Here is a 20,988-nt window from a genome sequence, read left to right as displayed (position 1 = left end):
TGAGAAGAATCAATTTCAAAATAACCACAGAGCTGGGAAATCAGGTTTTTGTGAAAGTGCTTTTTTATATTATTGTGACCCTATGACTGGATTACTAACATTTAAAAATGAAAAGATGTGAGACGTTAGGTAGCTCGTTGGCACAAAGTTATGAGTCAAGAAACAACTTTCTTAACCTTTGGCTTGAACTATCAAACTTATTCACGAGGGGGAAAAAATCAATACAAACTCCCATAGACAGAATTGTTCCATAAATGTCACTCTAATGTTCACTCAAGGTCTAATTTATTCACGAATAAATTGTATCTTAAGTGAAACATGCACTTAAGGTTCATTATGCACAGATTTAGAAATAATGTAATTAGAACTCGTCACAGGACATCATTTCTCCCAAGGCGCCGTGCAGATTATTCTGTGTGCTTAAGCCCTACTTCAATTTGTTACATTAGTCATCTGTCCACACAAATTTACACACACATGTTGGCAAAGGCGGGGGCACTTTATATACACTCAGCATGTAAAAAATCTCTTCAGCTCAGCTTATTCTAATATTTAGTCCCAATAGCTTGGAACACAAATCGAAATAACAACAAAAAAAACAGACTATGACAATACAAGAATGGTTCATACTGACCATGAATGAACATTTGCAAACCACTACTACTTTGTGTCACATGATTCCATCATGTGACCGGGAGTAACACGGAAACGAGGTAACGTGACTCCTATATATTAGGCTGGAGAGCAGCTGCCAATTGCTCAGTCATTGAATGACGCACGCCATTCGACTCGGCTCCGAAAACCCGCTCCCAGTAAGACCGTACCTGTCCTCTCTGTTCTCCCGATACCTGAACTCCTTCCTGTCAACCTGTCCTGCCCTGTCTTGTGTCTTAATACGCGAACGACAACATCAGTGTGGTGTTGCGGCTCGCGCCGTCCCCGTTCGCAGATTAACGCGGAGGAACTTACCTGCCTCCCTGCGTCCCGCCGCACTGAGGTCTCTCGTTTCCTCCTACACGTCTCTCTCGTTCTGGTCCCGGTTCGCGTGTCACTTTGCAATATCAGGAGTTACAGTTTTTTTTTTCCCTACGAGCTAGAATAAAAAAATGTCCGTCAGACCCTGGACAACCTTGTGGGAAATGTGTAGGAACATTTAAGCAACATACAGCAGGGTTTCCAACCTTGTCCTCCAGCCAGTATGCATTCTGTTTTTGCTTTTTATTTTTGAAAAGCTGGATGACCTGGAACTGGTTTTAAACATACTCCATAAACATGGCCACTGCTGAGAGTGGACTTTGAGGCTGACTGGCTCCAGTTCCTCCTATTTACTAAGTTCTGTAAAGAAATAAACTGCAAGCACTTAAAAAGACTCATCCTGATGTTAACTGGCAAGAAAGAGGCGTGGCACAATAGAGGTTACAAGAAATCAACAGTTTCTAATTTATTAACACCAGTAGATTACTATTGCACATGGAAATATTGTATGTAAAAAAGTACCAAAGTTACAGAAAAAACCAAAATAAAAGAAAGGAGAAAGGGATAGAGGAAGAGAGAGGAAAGCCAGGAGCCAAGCTGCAGAGCAGACTCAGAAACTGGGGGGGGGGGGGAGAGAAGCCCGATTGAAGAGGAAAGTCCAAGTCCCGGACAACAAAACAAAATTCTTTTATACATTTGGCTCCCAAAAAGTTCCCACAGAACTTTCCTTTGATGTCTCTGTCTTGTTTTCTTCTTTTTGTGAGACCTCAAGCAAATGTCTCGTGACTGGGGGAGGCCACTTGACAACAACACAGGCGCAAGACAAGCACAGAATGTCGTGGTCCTGGGACTTCCGTCTGACAGATCGTGGCTTTCATATTGTCAGTTTGCATAGTAATGTAAAGAAACATTTATATTGCTAATATTAGCAATGCATGGACCTGAACCCATACCAAATTACACCAGACTCCAGTCCGCCTCACTGTCAACATTATAAAGGTGTGATGGTGGCCAGACAGGATGAGGAAAGAGGACACATACTCACGACTCACGAGACCGGGGACTCAATACACGAAGCTCACGACGGGGTAAACAGCACCAGCAACGACCCGATGGAGAACAGACACAAACAGGGCAGCTTTATACAGGCCTGCACGGGTCAAATCAATCGGGAATCATAGTAACAGGGAGTATCCCCTTCCGGACCAGATCCTGACAACAGGTTATTACACATCAAAGACTCCAGTGGCATTTTGGGAACATGATAACACATCCTCATGATTTGGAATACCCTTGAAATGATCTTTTTCCTTCTGCATTTCCAGTCTGACTGTCTCTACTGGCATGAAGTATCAGTCTCTGGGTATTGTGAAAATGTGGGCTGCCGTTGGCAAATTGCAGGGCAGGCTTTCTATAGCATTTTAAGATACCACAGATGAGGTCTGGCTCATATGGATAAATGTTTGCTTTATTTAGTTATATATTCTCGTAAAGATACATGAAGGTCAATATTTCTCCTTCTAATGAAGATTCCCCATGCTGTGGGCATTAGAAATATGAGGAATGTTAGGAGGGAAAGGGCAGCTCGTTAATCTAGCCTAACAGGAAAGGGATACCTTATTGGAAAAGGTGCCCAATCTTGCCTTAAAATGTAAATCAGGGGTAAAATTAGGGTTCTCCTTCTATTTTAATTTTTTATACTAGATGAATTGTATTACTAATATATATGATGTTCTTGCTAATATATTGTATTATTTAATGGTCATATTGTTAATGCTGACCTCTAGCAACGTTATTCTTGTCTCTCCCTGCAAGAAAGCCTGTTGACAAACAGGTCCCCCTATTTTCCTATTTTCCAAATCCTATGTACAAGCAGGAATGTCTTTAAGCACATCTTTCCATCCTTCCACATTTCTGCATGTAGCACATATATTCTCACCAGTTCCAGTTTGAGTGAATGTCATCTGCCCATCCAGCAGCAAGAATTCTGCGTTTGCACTAAAATGACATTTTGACCAACATTTTCTTTTTAGATGTGTGGCCTTTGGTAACTTTTAATGTTTTATATTTAACCAACCTAATAAAAAGTGAAAAGGACAGAATTGTTGCTCTGATGTTTTGCAAACTGCAACTTGATTTCCTGCATCAGTCCAGGCGATCTATATTCTTTCATTTCAGCTAACTCGGTCCTTATGCATATGTTACGAACAGCAGAAATAACACATCACGCATGTCACACAATCAATACAAAATATACCTTACACATTGAAAAACATTGTTTTCTATTATTTTCATTCTCATTGGGTCCCCTAATCCTAAACCCCTGCTGCTGATCCACTGCATGTCCATTGTCAATCCTCTTTTGGCACTAAACTAATTCAGCGTATTCAGCAGTATGATTCTTTATTCATGGATTTGTGGTGTGGTCTGTACGGCAGAGTTGTGGAGCAGAAGGTGAATCATATTGACACTCAAAATCATTTCATTGTTGGTCAGTGTGTCATTTTCCAAAACATTCTCCAGACCGAAGGCGTTAGGTTCTCTATATTTGAATCGTGGGACCGTCCTCTGCTTTTAACCATCAACCTTGGTGAGCAGTGAGCAGCCAGGACAGGCGCCCGGGGAGCAGTGTGTGGGGACGGCGCTTTGCTCAGTGGTGCCTCAGTGGCACCTTGGCGAACTGGGAGTCAAACTGGCAACCTTCTGATTACGGGGCCGCTTCTTTAACCACTAGGCCACCACTGCCCCAGAAAACATGCACTTCACATTGTGCCTTTGATTATCTCTGAGAGAACCTCTGAACCGCCATGCAGGTGAAAATTCTGTGGCGCTGCAGCAAAAAACATACACAGAAAATTACTATCCTAACCCTTTATCAGCATGCTTGACAGAAAAAAGGACATCCCAGCTGCAACACACAGCTCTCCCTCTTTTTTTGTCCTTCAGATGCTACTGAGGAAAGCTAAAGAGAAGATTACCCCACCATTGGTCTTTTGGAGGTGAGTCATGTTCATGGCCTTTACTGTTGCTGATGTAGTTCAGACAAAGGCTTCTGTGGAGGTGCATGACACCTGCTTCTGTGTTATAAGGACTCCCTCATGGATTCATTCTCTAACGTCCTGCAGAGAAAGCATTGGTGTGAATAATAAACAAATGTCAATGAGCTGCAGAACCTCCAGATTTTTCATTTCATGACACATTTATTGCACACTAAAGGACATCATTTTATCACATTTAACCAGACAAAATGAGCAACATTACCTACTGCATTATTTTCGAGCACTTGTCCAAATGTCGTGATGTTATACCACTGGCTTCATATTTTCTCTTTCTGTTATGATCCGGTCCGGTCCGGAAGGGGTTACTCCAGGTCCGGAGTTTGGACCAGAGTTTCATGTTAGTCTCATGTGATTGTTTCCTGATTGTTATCACATGTATAAAGCTATTCTGTTCGTGTCTGTTTGCCGTCAGGTCATTGTCTGGTTTCGTTCCCCTGTCCTGTGACGTCGTGCATATGCGGCCTCCTTCCTTGCCATGTCCAGCCATCGTGACACTTTCTTTAAAATGACTATGGAGTTGACAACGTGTTAGTGTCAGATATATTACAGTTTTGAGGATGCTTTACACTTGACCTTAGCACACTTGATGTTCAAAGAGCACTGCAGGCTAAAATATGATTAAACTTGACAAATCAGCAGATACAACAGTTATGACCTTTAAAGGTACAGAAGGATACAACTTTTCCTGGATTTTGACATTTTCCACTACTTGCTCACTTTACTCAAAATCTGGCATTATTTACTTTAATGTCCCACACATCTCCAACAGTTTTGGTTCCTTTGATTCAGCTGACACTTGTTTCATTATTTTTTTTTTCGACTGAGATTTTTAGTAATTTACTGTGATTTGCAAAAATGCACCATACAAACATACGAAAACAGCAGCTGTTAATGACAAGCTGACTTCGCCACAGCCATGATCTGCACGATGCTGCCTTTGCCGGCCTGTACGTTTTTCCCGCAGGACGGCTCTTGGCCGACGCTCCCTGAGCCCCTTCGGCCGCACCTGCTGCATCTCCACCGGCGTCAGGTTTCCTCAGTAACGGGGCCAAATTGGACGAACTGTGTACGCGACGGTAAACTTCACTCACCAACTTACACTTTTTTATCTTTATTATTTTTAAACCACGTGTTAAAAATATAAAAAGGTGGACGCGCACTTTGCAGCGGCGACTGTGCGCACGTGCGCGCCGGGGCCAGATGGCGACTCTGTAGTCAGATTAGGCAGATAAAGTCGGGGGACTCGCAGTTGTCCAGGTCTGCGACGAGGGGGAGACACGGTAGGGACACCGCGTGTTGCGACGGTTGCTAATTAATGACGGTCGTCTAATGAAGAATGAAGTTTGCGCGTTAAGGGACGTGGTCGAAGTGCCACTGTGCGTGTCAATAACCTGGCACCACTGCTTCACCTGGGCTAATGCTAACTAGCACTTATAATATTTATTCTCGTCATTCTGACCTTAATTAAACGTCTTCACCAATTATCCTTATATTTCTGAGGACAGAATGCTGAGTGAATTCTTACATGCTGTGAAAAAATTCTAATTTGCTTAATAAAGCAATTTATTGCGATTTAGGTGTGACCCTGAGGCGTGGTTTGTGCTTTTATTACTAAATATGCCCAATGTGCTGAGGGATCTAATCCCACAACATTGTTATTATTATGTACCAATATAGTTATTATACCTATTGCGTAAGCATTAGGGATCAGGGGCTAAAGTGTATGAGAGCGCATGTCACCATGTTGGAGTTCTTTGTTCTGAGACTGATGGACTGGGCTGCCAAATAAAGGGATGGGTGGTGGTAGTAGCCTAGTGGGTAACACACTCGACTATGAACCAGAAGACCCAGGTTCAAATCCCACTTATGTCCCTGAACAAGACACTTAACCCTGAATGTCTCCAGGGGAGGACTGTCTCTGTAACTACTGATTGTAAGTCGCTCTGGATAAGGGCTATAAATGTCTCTACGCGGAGGTCCTTTTTACATGTGGCATCTAACTAGCATACTAGTATGCAGTTTTGTCCAGGAAGGCCAGACTCCTGAAGACAAGAGGACACGTGACAGCAGAGATCTTGGCTCATCGTTATTTTACAATAAGAATAAACCTATTTGCCTGCTTCTAGGTTAAATACTATGAAGTTTTCAAGTAGTGAAAGCAACTTTTTAAATAAACATTAATATAGGTTGTTTATGTCAATTACAGCGCAAATAATGCTTTTCCATTCCTATCGTTCCTATTAAATTACAGACAGGGAAAATAACCAAACAAGGACAGGACACGGCAAGGATAGATTTAAACTACTAAGCACAGATGGAAACAGTCAGGAAACACAAGAAAAGGCAAACATGAAATCCCATTCCGGAGTACTGGGAAATGTCCAGATCATGACATCATGAAATGCATGCTGGGATATCCTCACAAGTCACCTCCTTGATAAAACTGGGCTTCTCTACTTGACTGTGTGAGTTATGTGAAAAAGTGCTTCAGTCCCTCCTTCTTTCAAAAAAGAAATAAATAAAAATTTGAGCTCCTGTATTATTTTTAGAATTAATGATGAAGCCTCCTCATCCGACGCTGACGATAATAAAAAAAAAATTGTGTGTGATCCTTGACATTTAATCAGACTTTTAGCAATCGATCAAAGTTGCACAAAGGTAAAGCGGCGTAGAAAACCATTACACACATTGCTTTAGATTGTGCCATTGAGGTCACGCCTTGCTTTTTGTATCTGAGCTTTGCCATTATTGGTTTAGTCCCGCATTCCGGCTTTGTTGTGGTGCACAGCACAGTGTCCTTTAGGTTTTAGGTCACACACGGTTGCTCTGATGTGTTGATCAGTTGTACAGTGCAACACATTGGCCATGGCCATGGATGGAGATATGAAGTACAGTGGTATTAGCCTATGAGGTGCCAGTTCAGACCCCATTTACTACCAGACACTTAGTTCTGTCCCTTTTACTCATGATTGGATCAAAATGAATAGTTCACTGTTTGAACTATTGTTTACCATTTGTAGAGTATGGTAGAGTTTTTTTATACATAGATAATATACATGTAGTTAATAAAGTGTTAATAAAACAGCTCAGTTCAACTCATGTGGTGGTTGCTAATACAGCAGAGCCTTACCAGACCTTACATTTTGTGTTGAATAATCACAGTTGTATAACACTTATTACATAATTATACTTTTTTGTAATGGAAGCATATGTTTATTTTCATCTGAGAGATTCAATGGATTTTCTTTTTTTGCTAATATATTGTGTCCCTGAATTGTGCCTGAATGCTAGTTGGATGAAAAAGGCTGAGAAAAGACACTCATTATTCCCTCATCAGACCAACACATCTGATATACGTGGATGCAGTGTTAAAAATTAATGTTAATATTCCCTTCCGACTATGTCCTGAATGTCAGTTGTAATCTGATCATTATTATATCAGATCTTGATCTGATTTTAATGATTGCCCACAGTATATACACCCAAAATTTACATTATGGCATGGTTGCACAAAGTATGACTTTGTGCCCAGAAATAGAATTAATTAACGGATGGAATGGGTTGTTTTTTTGCCACATTGTAATGTGTATCTGCAGTGCATGATTTATAAAAATAATGAGACAGAGACATCAACACTCTTACAGTCGGTTACAGACTTAAAAACCAACCAGGACTTAAATGAACATATTTTATTATTATTTATATTATTTTCGAACCTTTCCAGACTTGTTCCATTGTGCATGTTCCATTTGATTGTAATATCCATCAGATATGCTAGATATCAGATATCATATCAGATTTGGCCTAACCTGATCCAAGGAAGCTCACAACTACTTGTGTTGAAAAAGGGGTGTGAAACCATTAGAATCCCCTCACTCAAGCTTTACTGTAGCTTTTGTTCACAGTGCTCCAAAGAAGGGAGAATAAAATGTATTGCGAACACCCCTAAATATAAAATACTTATGCATGGTCTGGCCTGGTTGGAAAGTATCTAGCAACAAAATTAAGCAACTGATGTGTGCAAATGAAAAGTAAATACACAAGACACCACACAGTGCACACAACGAAATGTGTCCTCTGCATTTAACCATCACCATTGGTGAGCAGTGGGCAGCCATGACAGGTGCCCGGGGAGCAGTGTGTGGGGACGGTGCTTTGCTCAGTGGCACCTCAGTGGTACCTTGGCGGATCGAGATTCATACCGGCAACCTTCCGATTACGGGTCCATTTCTTTACCCACTAGCCCACCACTGCCCCAATGAAGACATCCCAGTGGATTATTGTGATTTGATTGGTTTAATTGATTGATTTAATTTAGTGTGCAGCCAGCAGTCAACAATACACTGAAGCTAATGCAGGTTTGAACCTGGCCAGTACAGGAGTGCAGACTGAAGATCTCCTAACTCTCTGAAGTTGTACAGAGACTCACGTATGTCTTTCTTAAAAAAGAAGGTTTTCTTAAAGCTATAACTGTTAACTATGCTGGCAGCAAGTTAGCTTAGTGTCTATAAAAATTCATAAATCGATAGACCTAAATTTCCACAATAGGACCATTCTTGTAAGGAACCTGTGTTCCAGGATTTTGCTTTAGAACTAAAATGGTATTTAATATTGGTAATATTTTGCATCAATTAAAAAGACTTATCATGACGCAGTGTAGATTAGAGCCAAAGCATTTGCACACTCATCAGAACTGTGTTCCAGGGTGCCGAAATGGCATTAAAGGAATTAAACATTAATGTTGCTGCTTTACAGTAATCACATTGCAAGTTGCTAAATTGCCTGTCTACAAGGAACACAACTAACTTGGCATCAACTTCATCCACATAGCTGCCAAGTGGGGAGGTCAATATACCAGTGAAATTTGATCAATAGAGAAAAAAATCACAACAAAATCTGCAATTCATAGAACAAATCGATCAAAACGATCAGAAAAATCCAAACGATAATTTTATAGCATCAATTGATCCAATCTTATTTTTAGCACAATCAGTCGCATTTTCATCCATTGCCACAGTGTGCCTTTTATTTGTTTTATAAAAATAATTTTGTGTTTTGTTACTGTTTTGGCCAGGCTACTTTCAGCGTCTGCTTTTCCATAAATCTATGAATTGATTAGATTATGATTAATAGTCTTTCTCAGCAAATGTTATTATCATGTTGATGGGAATCATTTCATTTAATTAAGCCCGGTGCTGTTCATACAAATAGCCGACTGGTCGTGTTTGGGTCAGCCTCAGAGAGCCACTCTGCAGTATTCCTCACAGATCACCATTATTTACTTTATTAATAAACATTTATAAAATGCTATCTGTGACTCACATTGTTCTCACATCGAGAAGTGTGGATTTGTAGTCATAGCAATAGCACATTATCTCTGTACGCCGTCCTTTATCTTGAGCTCGGGGTTGGAAAGGTGCCTACGGAAGCAAGTCTGTTTTCGCTCATCTTTCCGCACAGCACTAAGGGACCCGGCTCGGCGGAAGGCGAGAGGAGAGACTTTATCTGACGTTGTCGATGGCAGATTGAAATGGCTTTTGTAAAGGCGACACCTTTGTTCTTCACCTGTGAATGTAGCGCTGAAACACTTTGGTCAGTCGATATCCTTTTTTTGGGGGTGGGGGGTTCAGCTGTGAGAATAGGTAACAACAAGGGAGAACAAGGGAACTTATCTTTAGATTTTCAGGACAGGTAATCTGATTTGTGTGTGTGTGTGTGTGCTGAAACATCCATGCTTAAGGCACTAATCTCTTTCCTCTCTTTTCCATCCTTTTACTATAGGCTTTCAATTCATCATGCCATTCATCAAACATTTAATGAACACCCTTCTCCATCTTCCATATTAACAAATTCCTCTCATCCAGCCTTCAAATGATCCCTGAAAAGCCATAAGAGCCCATGAAAAAATGTCCAGCAGACCTGTTGAGGGGAACATGAAGTGGGTAAATCTTCACATCATTGCTTTCCTGCTCTGCTATTTCATGGTTGATAGGCTCAGTGGCCAGCCAATCTGTGGAGGTACAACCTCTCGTGAGTGGCGCATGCAACCCCAGAGCACCACTGTGAAATGGACACTCACGGAGAACACCTGCACCAGTCTGACCCGCTGCCAGAGTGAGCAAATCCAGGGAAAGGGTCCACGCTTGGCGAAAGCGGGAGAATTCCCACAGTTGTGCCCGTTGGAGCTTCAGGCGGGAGACGCGCTGTACGCCGTTGCGGACGCCGCGCTGGAACAGTACGAGGTCGAGCTCATCAGTGTGTCGAAACAGGACTTTGAAAGCTGCTCCACCGCACACCAACCCAAAGGCCGGTACTTATTTGGCAAAGCTATGAACGGCAGTGAGCTTATTCACCCAAAATGGCTTCCCCCCAATGTCAATTACTTCGTGGCGTCCCATAAAGCCAACCCGCAGCTGTGCCGGCTGGGCCTCCGTCTGCAAGTCCACGTCAAGGAGCAGCTCTGCCGCCACTCCCCTCTCACGCGCCTGTGCTTCGGGCACGGGGCTTGCCGGACAGACGCTCGGGAGCGCGCGTACAGGTGCCGCTGCCACCCGCGCTACTCTGGAGAGTATTGCCAAAATTTCGCCGCCTGTGCAGAATCTCCGTGCTTTAACGGTGGAACTTGTGTTGCAGACCCAAGCAATCATACGTACGAGTGCATGTGCACGTCACTGTTCACGGGTACGTATTATACTGCGTTTGACCCTGGGTTCAGAAATGGAGCTCATTAAATTAAAGCTACCGCGAGCAAAATCTACCAACCTGCAAAGGACCTCAGAGTTATTCGTTTTTTTACTAGTTGTCTGCGTGTGGTGTAGTGCAGCCGTTTTCAGAACGTTTGGATGCCCCCACAAGAGATTCTCTTCGAGCATTTTTATGTTTATCTCTCACCCCAACCACCCCATGCCTAAAGCGGCTTTTCACCTTTTCTCTGCAAAATATACAGAAAACGGTATATTTTGGCAAGTTGTTCCAGAAAAGTGCCTGAACCTTGCTGGTGGGGGGTCCAGCCTCCCCACGACCTTATGCTGAGCAAGCGTGTTCAGAACATACTTTTGTGCCAATAACAATTGCCTCATGATATGACATCAGGCTAAAAGAGGAGGCGCACGTAGTGATTGTCACCCGGAAGGTTTCACAGTCAGGACAGATAGTGTGACAGCGAACTAGAGTGAATTCGGAGCGCCGACTGAAACTGCAGCGCAGTCATCTGTCACCTGTGTTGTCACCTGGGGTTTACACTGCAGATCTGATTTTATCTGGCCTCTTGGCTTTGTGCTTGCAGAAAATTTATAACCTGCATGGCCTGTTTGAACAAGCTCTATCAGCGGAAGCCTGTTTGCTCCTCGCAGACTGTCCTTAAAAAAAAAAAGCTGATAACGTAAATTAAAAACGTTAAAACTTTGCCATTCCTGCTGATAATATGTACTTGAAATCATCAGGAACCAACTGCTCTGAAATCATTGGATTAGAAACCTGTTACAAAGAATGCCATAATGGGACATGTGTACGAGCCTCACCGACATCCTTCAGATGCGATTGCCACTCTGGATATTCAGGTAAGCTGACCAGCAATGTATGATTTGAGTAAATGAATAAACCCTTGAAATTATCACTTGACCAGCCTTTTGAGAGTTCATACTATGAAGTGCAAATTTTCTACGCTGTATACAGTGACACACAAAAGTTCAAAAGTTGAACTATTCACAGTTACAGACATTTTAAGGAAACTTTTGCAGGCCACCGTATATTTCGAAATCTATTTTGTCTGAAACTCCTGACTGAGATGAGACAGAAGCTGTAAGCCTGCCTTGCTGATGCAATCACTTGCTATAGGTCTATGCAGGTTTATTCGCAAGACAAGCTGGCATATTTACTATTTTATAAAAAAAATGTCAGGCATCCCTAATGAATCGTACTTACTGGCAGATTACCATTAGAACGTCATGTTTTCAGCAAAGTTGGAACATCTTAAAGTATGTTTCCCAGATAATTAATACCCATGAAATTACAAAGTGATGTAATTGTATTGGCCAAATTGGCCATGTTTCATAATTGAACTTAACTTTAATTTTCTGATGTGTTTCACAAAAGCATATTTGGAATCATATAGTTGAGATCAAAGTGTTTCCAGAACCTGTAGATCAGGGTAAGAAGAAGTAAGTGAAATGTCATTGTCATACGCCGCAGCACAGCACACGGTGATTAAATGCGTCCTCTGTTTTTAACCATCACCCTTGGTGAGCAGTGGGCAGCCGTGACAGCAGTGTGTGGGGACGGTACTTTGCTCAGTGGCACCTTGGCGGATCGGGATTCGCACCGACAACCTTCTGATTATAAGGCTGCTTCTGTAACCGCTAGTCCACTGTTGTCCCTGTGCCATTGGACCCATTTTCCACAAAAGAGAAAGCACCGGCAGCCACAAATGAAGATAACCCTGCATATATTATTTTTACTTTTATGCTTTGCATAAAAAAAAACTAGGCTAGTGTGTCGCTTGTGAAATTTTATTCATGCAAAGAAAATAGTTGCGGGAGGTGGGAGCCGGGGGTTCGCGAAGATTGCACGTGGGTTGTGGGGTAAACCCTGCCAGAACTTTTTTAATTACTAGCACAAATATGCATGTAGAAGCCAATGATGTGATGAATGTTTAATCAACCAGACAAGACTAAAAACCCGGCCAGACATGCACAGGGAAAACAGGAGATCTGGTCACCCTGACTTAGCGGCGCTATGCTAACTCTACACAACGTACTTATCAACTTCAAGTCAACATATGCAAATGTATTAAACACTAAATATTGCAGACAACTGTTTACTTACAAAGTAAGTTTAGTTGTTTAGCGTTAGAATTTGCATCATTCTTTTTGAAGAAAGAGTTTATTTAGAATTAGTACAATGCTGTACATTGATTACAATGTAGGTGAAATTAAATTTGTGGATTTGCTGTATAGACCAGCTTTAAAATGTCATTTCCAACATTCATGGAAGGTGGCTGGTCATTTTTTTGTGAGTCAGGCATATAAACGACATCCATCCTTCAGTACAATCCAAAAACAGTATCCTGAAAACGGAATATGAATACAATAAGAGTTTCAGTTCTGTACTTATGGCTGAACAGTACGACATGAATAATTCACTGACACAACGCAAGTAGATCTTCTCAGCTTTGGTAAATTGTTGCATTTTTACAACAGTGAGATTTGTCCATGATGACTCACATCAGCTGTGATTGTGGCATTTGGACCAGTACGCTGAGTGCTGGTGCCAGTGTAGACAATATAAATAATTACCAAGGTAGTGGCCGTGTCCATTTTCATACAAATCTCAAGTCTGTTTGTGTGTTTTCCCTGACACATATCTTGCACCAGCTTCCTGGAGCTGCTACAGTCTTGTGTCTTCATCTTAATAAGACTGGGCCTTTGTAGAGGTACTGGGTTTTTTTGTAGGTCAAATGATTGTGGAGAAATCAGGTCTATAAGTAATTATAAACTGATCAAAGTTATGAACATTCATTGTGACTACTGAGCATTGCTGTACAGCTTAAATGTTATGTTATCATATTTAGAAATTAGGTTTATCTTTCTGCATCGTGTCATTATGTGTGAATTTCGTAAACTGGAGAACACAATATGACTATGTGCAGCCAGACTTTAGCTCGTCTGACATTGCGTGTGTGAATTCACTGGTGGAGATTTAACTAACTCACAGTTGTAATTACTGTGCTTGGCCTCCACACTGCACAGCAAGACATCCCTCTGCAGCTCGGATGCATTCCCGGCTACAAATTCCCATGGACATTCTGGATGCGATTTCAGGGCCGTTTATTTATCTGCCAGTTCTGTCCACCGGACGCCTGCCCACATTTGGCTACGACTTGAAGCCCACAGTTCTAAAAATGATATCTGCACGATGGCGTCGGGTTTATCTTTTTGGTAGGTCAGCCCATCCTAATGTTCTCAATAATTATCTTTCTTTTTCATTACTTCTCAGGTCTGTGTTTCACTTTTTGCAGACATTTCAGCCAAAGGTCAGCGGTTCAGGTGGCTATTGATCTGTCAGCTGTTTTTATAAAGAATATGGTCCCATTCCAGCCAGCTTTGTACTTGGAGTCCCTTTAACGCTGCTTCTCATTTTGTGCTGGAACACCTTCATAGGTACTGAGAGCCAAGTCTTGGCATTGTGTTCTCTTCTCATTTGGGGCCAGGGGTTCTCTGATTTTGCCACAACTGTCATCTCATTAATCACTTGGAAGTTCCTGGCTGCTCTGGCACAGGCCAGTGCCCATTCATACATAATAATGAAACAAACTCAAGGGACATTTCAGTTGAGATTTGCCTTTGATTCCCCACTTCTGTGCCTTCCCCCTGGAGAGTTGCAGAATTTACCGGAAGGTATTACACACTTAATAGGGTACAGCCCATGAGGGATTTTTTTGTTAATTGTTTTGTAAATTACCACTACCCCCCTCCTTTCTGTTGTGTGTGTGTGTGTTTGTCTCTGAGGAAGTGAATGTGTGTGTGCTGCAAGCACACCGATACAGAGGCAAGTTTTTGGACATCTGTTGAGGGTTAATTTAATTGTTGAAGTTCTTAGACTTTACTGACAATATGTGTAATATTATTGACCATCTGGGGGACTGTCGATGAAATTTACATACAGTAATGTAATGGTGCACACAGAGACTGATGCATGTTCCGGAAATGTGGAGTACGCTTGGGAGAAGAGAACTTGTATCATCAAGGGGATTAGCATACAGGAATATGCTAAGAAAGGAGTCACAAGAAAGATAAATGAGTTAGCACCTGCTGAAGAACACAAAAATGAAACACCTCTCTGGGGAATACAATCAAATTGTGCTCACCTTGAACCTCCCTCTCTGCGCATCCCGTCTAAATTTAACCCACGGGGGCCAAGTGTCAGACTAGTCTTGGATGTCAGGTGTCCTTGGTCAAACCTTGAGTTTTTTTTTTTTTAAATCTGGTTTTCAGCATAGACTAGCCAGTTGACACATATCTGTAGTTATTTGCAAAATCATAGCTGGTGATTTTGTTAGCAAAATAGATGCGAGGACACTGAGCGATCTGCATTGCTCAAAATTCGAGAAAACCGGAAAACAACAAAACTACGTACAGTATTTTATCATTTTTACTCATATAATTAAATGCTCATTTAATGCTGCGTGATACACATGCTGGAATTCTATATAGGAAGGAGTGGCAGCAGCATGTTCACCATTTTCTTGCTGAATCCGATATTCTCTCTCTATTCACCTTAGAAGCTAATGTGCTTATTCTTTTGAATAACTTGTTATGTGGATTTCCATCCAGCACCAAAGGTAGACTAAAAAAGGATTTCAAGAAGACTCCTTCAAAGAACGCGTAGATGAATGTGGGGATCCTCTTAAGTATCTGCATTTAAAATCATGGTAGGGCTCTGTTCCAGATTCCACAGTTCCTGTAATTAAAAATTGAAATGGCGTAGCTTTCAGGGAGCTTACAACACAATTTATTCAGTTAAAATGTTTCATATTATACAGTACAAAAACTTTTTAATTGTACTACTGTATGTAGTCACAATAACAGATCATTTTTTGTCTGTAAATTTTTTTGCAATGTGTAAAATTATTTAGTTCATTTGTCAATTTATCTCAGATCACCTGCTCTTTTAATCCCAGGTCCATTTTGTAATATGAGACAAGCCTTTTGTGCGTCAAATCCATGCAAGAATGGAGGCCAATGCAACGAGACCAGTGACGGATATAACTGCAGTTGCCCGGATGGCTTTTTCGGCTTTGACTGCTCTGCCGACTTTAACAGCTGCATGTCATATGGATGCCCGCGTGAGCAGTCATGTGACCCTATTTTGGATGTGAGTAACTTTGATTTCTGCTTAATATGCTGGATTAATAGAAAATGTCACATGCTAGTTGATATGTTCTCGCTGAATGACATCAAGTGTTACTGAAGGAGGTTACAGCACTGTTTCATGCGGAGATAGGGGTGGCACTTGACAGAGCAGGATTATATTTAAGTGTTTTTATGAAATGTCCTAGGTATTAGGTGTCTAGCTCAATTTTCACTTTTACACAGACTGTATAAATGTGATAGCGGCCCTTAATCAGTATATTCCTGCAATGAATGGGCATGAATTAGAAAGGAAAATACAATAATGAATTAATTGTGTCCAATGACCTTGATTTTCTTCATCAGGAAATTTGCCTCATGGGCCAGGCAATAACTGAATTATATGAGGTGTGGTAGCTGCTGGAGAACCAGGGCAGTTAGATGGTGCTGCTGTTCATGACACTCCTTAATTGATCAGTTTGACACTGATTGTTCCTGAGATGACTTTATGGAAAGGCTTAATCAGTATAAAAATGGAGGGAAGAAGACTTGGCCCAGTTTTAATGACCTTCTGTACCATACGTTTATTATTCTTACCTTTGGGTGGCGGAATCAGATGTGTGACTTTCAAGATCAGCTAGAATAAAGTGGCAATATTAAACCAGCTTCGAAGCCCAATCATCTTCTGTGCTATAGTAAGAATATAGAGAGGAAAAACCAAGTCAGAAGGCACCACACAAGGACCGCTGGCACAAATATTAATGTCCTGGAAGGATGGAAGCCATCTTTCATCATTGCCTGGTTTGGTGTTTTGTATAATGTGGGTTGAGGCATCTGGGTTGAAATGAGTGACTATGAAGGCCATGTCATATGATTACCAGACCTGTCATACCAATCAAACCATTCAGTGATGCCCATGTGCTTTGGATGGTCACCACGCTCCACTCCCATGAGGATAGAAACATTTCATCATGAATTAATGGGACCACTATGACCCTCCCCTGCTAACCATGCGCTGCAACAAATGAATGCCTGCGCTAATTTTTCTCTGGCCCTCTGTGCAGCCGTCTGCTTGTACCTGTGTGAACGGTTCTGCCGGTGGCCACTGCAGGCTGCAGCCACCCTGTGGTCCCTCTCCCTGCCTCAACAGCGGCAGCTGCGTGCCACTGGGGGACAGTGATTACATCTGCAGGTAACAGAGATGAGTGGTATTTTTTAATTATGGACCAAATAAAAAAAAAAATCCAGATGCACAGAGTGCACGTTTCAGCCAAAATCATTTTAATAAGGTTTTAAGGTTTAATAAGATTTGAGTGCCATCTTATTTATATTCACTCCGATTCACACTAAATGTGAATAAGCTTTCCACTTATGACACCTTTTGAATTGTTTCGTGTAGATAATGGAGAATAATAGCAATAGGTGCTTTATTACTCCTTACCGTGGATAGCTTATTTGGCGAAATGTCCCTTTTTTATGCCGTTATTGCTTCACTTATCTCCTGCTGAATATTGCTGTGGATTTGAAGGGTAAAGATCACCTGAACCAATATATTTAAATGGGTTTCTTGCCTAAATGACAGTAGGAGAGTGGCAACGAAAAAGCGGCTTAAATTAAAATTCTCGATTGAGACGGAAGTAAAATAACGCCTGAATGGAGGGAGATGGATTCAAGTGGGTTGAAACAATTGTACTGTGTTGGCATTAACCCTCGAGTCTGCGGCAGCAAGAGCAGAGCAGATAAAGGTCATGGGGGACCGGTGTTAATAATGTTGGGATCATGCTTCGGTCTGACCCAATAACATCACTTTAAAAAGTACCAGTGCCCAAAGGAAATGTGTTGTCACGCTGAGCTGAGTGAATGTAAAACTACGCTCTTAAACCTTATTCAAGCCCGGAAGTTTCTGTGCCAAATTGACATGTTCTTAGCCTAGTTTTTAGCCATACAAATAACACTGTTGTTCCACGTACCATGCTGGTCAAAAAACGTTATGCTTTAGAGACAGTAGAGACATGTGTCAGGTTTACTGCACTATGGCTCATTAGCATTCAGCTCATCTATCAAAAGTGTCTATCAGGACTTTGAAAAAGTGAAGCGACATGAATTCATGGTTATTCTCTTTACAGATGCCTCAGAGGCTTTTCTGGGAAGAACTGCGAGGAAATAATTGACTACTGCAGGGTGCTTGGTATTAACTGTCTGAATGAGGGATTGTGCCTCAACCTAATTGGCGGATATAATGTAAGTAACCTAATACAGACAAAACTAATGAAATACGTGTAAACAGAAGTAAGTCAGATAACACACATAGTTTATTAGATGGTACATGAACAGTGTTTAAATGAGAAAACTGTGTCCTGTTTTCAAGCAGTAAAATTGTCCATTTGTTACTGATATTGCAACTTTTTTTCAAAGCCTTTGAGAACAACGTGTAATTGCATTTTTGCCTAGCTGCAATTTCATTGCATTAATTTAGAGAAGAATCCAAATGGCAGGAGCACTTTTCAGTCCTACCATATGCTTCTCTTCCAACCTACACAGAATGGTTTATGCATTTTACAGGGGAAAAAATAGTCATAGAGTTTAAAAATAAGGTAGGTGTGAACAGATGACTTGCTATGCTAGAGCTGGAAATGGGGTGTCCTAATGACTTGCAATAAAAAAGCACCACAGATCAGAACCCAGTCTCGCTGCCAATCGTTAGTGTTCATATTGCGCCGCTCATCCATTACATACACTCTGTATAAATTTAATTTTTGGAGTTCAGATAGCCTTGCACAATGAAGATTTATTCTTTCTGAATTTTATTGGACTACTGAAAAAGAACAACGAGAAGGTAAAGTTACTATCTAAGCCTTGTGTTATGATAGTGCTTAAACATTTTAAGTAATTTTCAACTTTCTTTGCAAGAAAAGAATATGCCAAATCTACACACATTTTTTTCTGTATATGACATTATTGCAAAATTCCATTCCAATGATTTAGCTATTTCCACTGGTCCAGATATTTCTTGTTGTGTTCTTGTGATTTCCATTACTTTGAACACTGATCCTTGTGAAAATCAGCATTAAACAGTTTTACTGATTGTAGTTCTTCGATGGCCCAAATAACCATATGCTGTTAGTACAAAATTGCCACTGTAAACATAATGCTGATGAATGTCGGTGTCATTTTATTACTTTTTTGCTGAGGGCATATAGAGGCCACAGTGTACCGTGTCTGGTTTACCCAAGTTCATCACTTAGGCAAGGATACATGCAGAACTGAAAAATGTGCAGCTATGGCATGCATATATTCGGAGTGAGGTAGTGTGTTAAGTGCTCCATGAAAATGATGTTAATTTATTATCATAAATACAAAAATAAAAAATTTCACTTCCAGTCTGAATGTAAGAGTACACAGAACATTAGGAATTTCACCTTGTTTGCATATGGTGAAAAATATACCTATTTCCAGGGAAACTAGGAGATTGCTCAGAATCCCTTTGAATATTTAATCTTCCTCACTGACCTTTTTTAATTAATTCATTTATTTATATATTTGGATGTGTAAAAAACATGTCTAGCTTCTAGACACATTATGGTTTTCTAAGAGAGCAAAGTCAGCCTGCTGCTCCACTACTGCTGTCCAAAAAAACTATAATGAAATTAAAATGCTTGCCTATGTGGGCTTAAACTCTGCCCTTTATGACAGTGTTTTCAGATTTACAGTCTTAGAGAAATTGTGAAAGGCCTCTTTAATTCCAATGACCTGTTTTATTGCTGATGATTTTATATACAGAGCAGGAAAAATTCAGGTCACTCTGTTTCTTCCAACAGTGTCTTTGTGCGCCTGGGTGGACAGGAGAATTTTGTCAGCATGTGGAGAATTCTTGCTTGATCTTTCCAGAAGCCTGCAGGAATGGAGCTACATGCATAAGCACTAGTCAGCCTACAGCACCCCCTCGCTACACCTGCAAATGCCTTCCAAGCTACACAGGTGGGAATTCTTGTGGAGTGTTAGTTGAATACTGATTTTGGGATGGGAGACCTCCCATAGGCTCTTTAGTGGTGCATTAAAGAAAAGGCTGCTTGTTTTTGTTACACTACTGAATATTTAACAAGAAAGGGGAAAAATTTACATTTCAAATGAGACACTGACAAGGCTAACAAGGCCTAGGCAGTCAGTTCAGTCAAAACCAAACATAAAATGGACATTAGTCCTAACTCCAGTTCAGTTTAGTACATGTAACTGTACAGTAACACTGAAGTTACTATAAACTGTATATTAACATAGAACAGTTAACATTTTAAAATAAACAATCCTCTTGTTGTTCCTTTATCTGCAATGTTGTAGTATTCAAAGTGATATTGGAAAATATAAATGCATAACTAGTCCTCTAATGAGCACTATGTAGTGCACACAAGTGAATTGGTGACTTAAACTGCATGTAGGTGTGAGTGTGAGTGAATGGTGTGTGTGTGTGTGTGTGGTGAATTGGCACACCGCCCTGCGCCCAGTGTCCCAGGATGGGCTCCGGCAGCCGTGACCCGGTTCTGGAAAGTGTGTGAGTGAGTTGGGTACACTTGCATTAAAGACTTTATTTATTCAACCATACAAGTGCACTTTTAAATCTGCAACAAACTATTATCAGATCTTACAAGCTTTTTTAAACAACAGCATGTGCAATTTCTATGCATGTTCATTTCTGTCACTTACTTTATATAGAATATGTATATTGTGAAATGATCTGGCATCAAACTGGCTAAGATGCAGTAAGATAACATTCTGGAATCTTGTGCACAGTTTTGCCCAAAGGGGCAGTGGCTGTGAAATTCTTAGTATTTCCAGGATATTGCAGAGTTTGTGGAACAGACTAGACAAAGCACTTAGTATTACAGGCAAAATTCTCCATTCATGACTGTAGAATCTTCTTGCACTTTGTCTCACGCTCTTACAGATGCCTTCTGGCAAAATGTATTGTTGTCTGTCTTCTGCTATCTTTTGAAGGCTACATGTGAAGAGCCCAGTCTGTTGCAGGCTATAAAACCAATCCCTACTCCATGACTAGTGTATTTCTCTCACAAAACTCCATTACTGAACTTCTTGCTTCTGTTTTGATTTGATGC

The 20,988-nt window shown here is 41.0% G+C and overlaps 1 protein-coding gene across 8 annotated transcripts in view; it reads left to right on the top strand.

The window, feature by feature from the left end:
• Positions 1-758: 758 nt before the first annotated feature.
• Positions 759-20,988, top strand: part of eys (eyes shut homolog) — a 170,204-nt gene continuing 149,974 nt past the window's right edge. For 4 of the 8 annotated variants that reach the window (XR_003750536.1, XM_028989232.1, XM_028989228.1 and 1 more), the window contains exons 1-8: positions 759-812; positions 3,922-3,974; positions 9,816-10,715; positions 11,477-11,593; positions 15,712-15,905; positions 16,945-17,072; positions 18,007-18,121; positions 19,699-19,858. Coding sequence is in view for 7 of the 8 variants with exons in the window: in XM_028989232.1 (XP_028845065.1) it covers positions 9,941-10,715; positions 11,477-11,593; positions 15,712-15,905; positions 16,945-17,072; positions 18,007-18,121; positions 19,699-19,858 (1,489 nt within the window). In the remaining variant the exon portion in view is untranslated. Of the gene's footprint in view, positions 813-3,921; positions 3,975-5,001; positions 5,111-5,214; positions 5,315-9,460; positions 9,627-9,815; positions 10,716-11,476; positions 11,594-15,393; positions 15,463-15,711; positions 15,906-16,944; positions 17,073-18,006; positions 18,122-19,698; positions 19,859-20,988 lie in introns of those variants that run through there. The other 4 variants (XM_028989229.1, XM_028989231.1, XM_028989230.1 and 1 more) reach the window with 4 other exon arrangements.

This window comes from Denticeps clupeoides, chromosome 8, assembly GCF_900700375.1.
Source record: "Denticeps clupeoides chromosome 8, fDenClu1.1, whole genome shotgun sequence".
NCBI lineage: Eukaryota > Metazoa > Chordata > Actinopteri > Clupeiformes > Denticipitidae > Denticeps > Denticeps clupeoides.
Note: the sequence above shows the minus strand (reverse complement) of the source record. Positions and strands in the feature narration are given on the sequence as shown.